This window comes from Gavialis gangeticus, unplaced genomic scaffold (genome assembly GCF_001723915.1).
Source record: "Gavialis gangeticus isolate Ggan-Ray unplaced genomic scaffold, GavGan_comp1, whole genome shotgun sequence".
In the NCBI taxonomy this organism is placed as follows: Eukaryota; Metazoa; Chordata; order Crocodylia; family Gavialidae; genus Gavialis; species Gavialis gangeticus.
In genome coordinates this window covers 199,414,924-199,420,320 of record NW_017728992.1, presented here as the reverse complement: position 1 = coordinate 199,420,320, position 5,397 = coordinate 199,414,924, and the positions used below count along the sequence as shown (strand labels likewise).

Here is a 5,397-nt window from a genome sequence, read left to right as displayed (position 1 = left end):
AGGAGTGCCCTTGCTACATGGTTGTGGGCCAGGCATCCTCTTGCTTGCTCTTCTCCAGGCCCCAGCACTCTTGCCCTCTTTTTTTTTTTTTTTTTTTTTTTGGTGGCCCAGCTCCTTCAACTAGAATCAGGTCTGGTGCATTGAAACCCTGAGCCGGTAGTTTCAGTGAATGATACCAGTAACACCCGCAGCACTATAATACAGGAGAAGTCAACATCATGGGGAACAGGGGGTATAGTGCATGGGTTTCTGTTTAGGTTTAAAGGCAGTATTGGTCCCTCGGGTAAAGCAAAAGCAAGTCTGGTGAGACAGTGGGATTGCAAGAATCTGAAATGTGCACTAATGAGAGGCAAATCAGGCATACTGTATTCTTCCAGTGCTGGGTTCAGATTCCTCAAAAGAGAAATCCGCAAGTGTAGATTAGTCCAGAAAACAGAGGGAAGAATCCAGGTTAGTGAAGAGAGTTGAATCAAAAGAGGCATCGCATCAGCAAGACCATGGTATTGGGGATGAGTTCATGTGAAGGTTGCTTCCTACCTCCATCTACATGCAAGGAGCTACCTAGAAAAAATGACAAGCTACTCCCCTCCTCCCCTCCTCCGACTAATTACTTGCTGCTCTCAGAGGTTATTTTCAGTGTTGAGTTTTACCTTGTTATTTTAAAACTAGCAATTAGTCTTTCCAGAGCAGCCTCCATGCCACTTTCCTCTAACGTGCATCATGTTTGTTAATTCCATGTCTAATTCATGGGCATTAAGGGGAAAACAGTTGCCTTATTCTTTCCCCGAAGTAGTTAAATAACCCTTTGACTGATGAACATCTCCAAACATGGGTGTCCAAAACAATCTGCTTTTTTTGCCATTACATCTCTGCTTGGATTTCACAAAGTTATGATCAGACAAGGTTCTTTGGCTAAATCTGATCTCTTTAATTAGACCAACTAGAATAGTTGGAAAAATTCTTCTTAACAAGTTTTTGGGTGCAAACACCCTTCTTCAGGAACAGGAAGAGTCTGCAGTTGTTTTGTGCTCTTCCTGGATGGGATTGAAGCCAAGAATTGCAAGTGAGTGAAAATGCAAATGTGTGGTAGCAAGGGTCAGAGGGGCGAGAGAAAATGGGTGAGAAACAGGTGGGGTGGGGAGGGGAAGGGAAAAGATGACCTTGTGATAGAATATAGCTGGTAAATTGTAGAGAGGTTACCTAGAGTATCAGATGTTATGCAGGTTATTATGTGCCATAAATCCAGTTTCAGTATTTAGTCCACATTTTTTTGTATCCAGGAGGTTGATGAAGTGAAGTTTGTTGGCTCATCTGCGAAAGGTGTTTTGTAAATTCCCTTTGAGGATTAGAACTGAAAGATTGGAGAGAGAGTGGTTGTCTTATGAGAAATGTACCCCCATGGGTAATTGGGTATTTTTATCTATGATAAATGTGTGGTATGGTGCACCGTTGTTTGGTTTCTCCTATATATTTTCCATTAGGGCATTCAGTGCACTGGATGAGATGTATAACATTTCTGGAGGTGCAGGTGTAAGAGCCAGGAATAGTGATGGTTTTGTTGCGGGGTGTAGTTATTGTGGGAGTGGTGGAGGTGTTGGCAGGTTTTACATTTCTTGTCCCATCATGGTCTGGATCCATTTGGTGTGTTTTGGGCCCTAGGAAGTTCACTTCTGGTGATGAGGTTGGCAAGGTTTGGTGCTTGTTTAAAGGCTAGGATGGGTGGTTCTGGGAAGATTTCTTTAAGATTTGGGTCTTCTTCTAGTATGGGTTGTAATTCTTGGAGGATTTTCCATACAGGTTTCAGGGAGGGATGGTATATCAAAAAGTTATGGTGGATCTTCAAGGGTACCCAATAGTATTAGGCAACTTAGTTCCCTTTGGCTCTTTGGAAATCCTATAGTATAGGAGCCTAAATCCATTACATTCCTATAAATCAGGAAGTATGTGAAAGATGGGGTAAGTTGACCAGAGAGTAAATGATCAATTAAGGAAGAACAGGATATTGCAGATAAGGAAACTTATATAGAAGTTTTTTTCCATCAGTCCCTGCCAGGGGGCATGCTAAAGAGATACCTATGTGGTCCCCACTTTTACAGTGTATTAAATATTTGGGACTGTTAGAGATAGAAGTGCTGAAACAAACTTATAAATTAGAAAGCAATAAATCACCAGGGTGGAGGAGTATCATCTAAGAGTCTTGAAGGTACTTATAGTGTGGTCTGGTCTGCCCAGTAACTTTGCAGATGACACTCTGGGGTCCCTATTTGATGCAAATCGTTGATAAAAATTGCACACGCTTCATAAGCAAGGGCAGATGTTTATTTTTCTCCCTAAACCTGAGTCCTACAGAATGCCCCAGTCATCTGAGAGTTGAGCTGTGCTTTTTTTATGTTGTTTGTTCATTTGGGTTTTTAAAATGTATGTCATATATAAACACTAGCGATAAGTGTTTGGGGCTCGATTACTGCTTATCAATCCAGTTCTTCACTGCATGACCCCAGCTTTATGCTATCTGAATTCGACTGGAAATAGTGATGTGCTTAAAACTGATTGGATCAGGCCCTCCATTTTACTGCTATATTATAAACTTCTTGGTGAGTTCTCCTTTTCTAGCATATTACCTGGGCGCAGTTTGAGTGTGAAGAAAGCAGACTGTTAAGGCAAACAGCTGCTATCGAAAAGAAAGTTTGGAGAGGGTATTTTTAAATGTCATTGCTTTTTCTTTTCTCCTCAGGGTGAACCAGGGCTCCCAGGATTACCAGGCTCTGCGGTAAGACGTTTCTGTAGCATTAACATGATATATAAGAAGAGAATGGGGACACGAGGGTTGGACTGGGAGGGTTTTGTTAAGTAAGGGACAGATTTAGTTCTGGATTTTAAAATGAACAGGAGGCTTAAGCCAATGAAAATTTCTAAGGAGCAGCATATCGTGAGTACCAGTGAGGAGATTACCTCCCCTGTTTTGGGGGGGCTTGGAAATATGAAAAGTTGGGAGTTGCCGAGGCCACAAAGGAGTGAGGCAAGACAGGAGGCAATGGTTTTCTGAAGACTGGCTGGGAGGTGTGACACGGACCTGGTACTGGTGTGATGATCGTGGGCTTGGGGAGGGTACAGAAGAGTTCAGGGTCAAGGTGAACAGCTCAGTCTCTGACACAAAGGATGAGTATAGGACTAGGAGAGGGGAAGGAAAAGGCAGATTTTTGACTGCTGTCTATATAACAACACACACATGCTAACCACTCAATAGACAGCCAAGCGAACAAGGCTGTTGCCAAGAAATGGTGTTCAATTAGACTGCGTAGGCCAGGCTAAGTAGGGGATGCAATAGGATTGAAGTGGGCTGTGAAGAGATCAGCAGGGATCGTGAGGGAGTAGACAATGGGATAGATGCACACTCTGGAGAACGATCCTGGACCGGAAATTCCTGCATCTGTCTTCCTGCTTACTCTTCTGTTTTATGATGCTGGCATCTTCATTTCAGGTGCAGACTGAAGGCCTAAAGGGAGAGCGAGTAAGAGCTGTTCAGTGTCTTTGCTGCATTCAGTTTAAGTAATGCATGTATTTTCTACAGCTAGAGGGATGTTGCCAGGTAGCTTAGCTTTTCGGACTAGATTTTATCTTAAGAGCATGTTACAAAGCCCAGTGTGCCTAGAAATAAATTCATTACATTACATTAACCTCACTGGGGTCGTTTGACCCCAGTGCTCTTTCCTGCCATGGCAGGGGGTTGGACTAGATGATCTGCTCAGGTCCCTTCTGACATGACCAACTATGAAACTATGACAAAAAAAATCTGTTTCCCTCCCTTCTCATGTGCTTGCTGTCTCTCTCACATGTACTCCTGTGGTGCATGCACGCACACACGTACGCACGCACACACGCACACATGCACGTATGCGCGCGCGCACACACACACTCACTCACTCTTAAATTGCTGGTACTTGAGTACTTGGTACTAGACAGAACAGGCATAGCATGTTTTTCAGTCAGTGGAGACCCCAAAAACTCACTCCAGCCAGTGGAGACCCCAAAAGCCCTGCGCATATTGGTAATACAGACCAGTGTAGAGCAAGGGGGTGCGTAGAAGAGGAACAGGGTGTTTCTTGTCCTTGCTTTCTGCACTCAAGTGGCAGCTGCTGTTGCTTTAGCAGTGGGGGCTGGGGCTCCTCTTTGTGGGGGACAGGCTTACAGCGCACTAACTGTAGCCGTCCCATGCTGCAGTCTGCCCAGGAGCCACCCCTGGTGCCCTGTTTGCTCCTTCCTGCCCACATATACGACTCTCAGGGGTGAAGAGGCAGGTGCCATTTTGCTCACTGCCCCCCAGATACATTGCTGAGTGAGGGGCTATGTCTGCCTGGGGGCTATTCCTGCTCTGACAAAGATTCCTGGTGGAGGGGTAAAGGGTTCACTTCTGGCGGCTCCTCTGAGAGGGTTTCCAGGTCTGCTGCTTTGCTCACCCCACCCCACCCCAAATGATGGTACTGCTAGACAGGAAGAGTGGCCAGTGTTCCCTTCATGACATGAGCCACGTCGCAAGCAACACCTTGAAGTCTTTCAGTTTTAGTAGAAGACCTTCATGCAAATTTCAAACACTAAGTGAGGTTTTTTTCCAAGCACGTACCCACAGGCAGAGATGGGAAACCAGCCATTGGTATTTATCTGGCTGTCACTGATTTTTAAATATGTATTGTATACTTTGGAGGGCTGATTCATAGCTATGTTAGTGGTGGGGGTACAGAAGAGGTCTTTGATGACAGCTGACTCCCCAACAGTAGTCCCTGCATATGGAATATTTCCAGCTAGATCGGAGAGGGAAGAGAGTGTGGTTGGGATGGCCTTATGCCTTGGGCGCTTTTCCGCTTGCCACGACATCCATAGGTGCCTCAGGCAGCTTGGTTCATGCTCTAATGAACTAATCCCTGACAGTCCCAGAAGCAAAGAAAGAACAATCAAGGCTATGAATTAGCTTATGGATAACAGCAGTTTTATGATACAAATTCACCTGGAATAGTGGGCCACTACAGCCCTATGCAAAGGCTGGTGAAAGATCTGTGCACCTGTTTTATATCCCACTGTTATGGGGTGCAAGTGGAATTTATATGGCGCATGTATTGGGTGCATATTGTATGTGCACAACAGCATATTGGGCTCCACATTTAGGGTGAAGACCACTTGTACATAGAGTGCTCACCCAACATACGTACAGATGGACGGGGTATCAGCCGCCTCCCTCAGTTTGAGTGTGTTAAACAGGAAATTGGTTGTTTTAACACTTACTTTTTTTTTTTTGTTACATAATTTTTTTTTTTATTATTATTATTATTTTTTTTTATTACAGTGCTTCCCCTTCTTGGATCAGGAAGCTCTGCTTGGGGATTTATGTATATTAAAAAATCT

The 5,397-nt window shown here is 44.3% G+C and overlaps 1 protein-coding gene across 1 annotated transcript in view; it reads left to right on the top strand.

Annotated features, from left to right (window-relative positions):
• The window catches only part of COL22A1 (collagen type XXII alpha 1 chain), a 381,540-nt gene that overhangs the window by 241,036 nt on the left and 135,107 nt on the right, over positions 1 to 5,397 (top strand). Inside the window, exons 20-21 of the mRNA XM_019528200.1 lie at positions 2,735 to 2,770; positions 3,482 to 3,511. Of these exons, the coding sequence (XP_019383745.1) occupies positions 2,735 to 2,770; positions 3,482 to 3,511 (66 nt within the window). The remainder of the gene's footprint in view (positions 1 to 2,734; positions 2,771 to 3,481; positions 3,512 to 5,397) is intronic.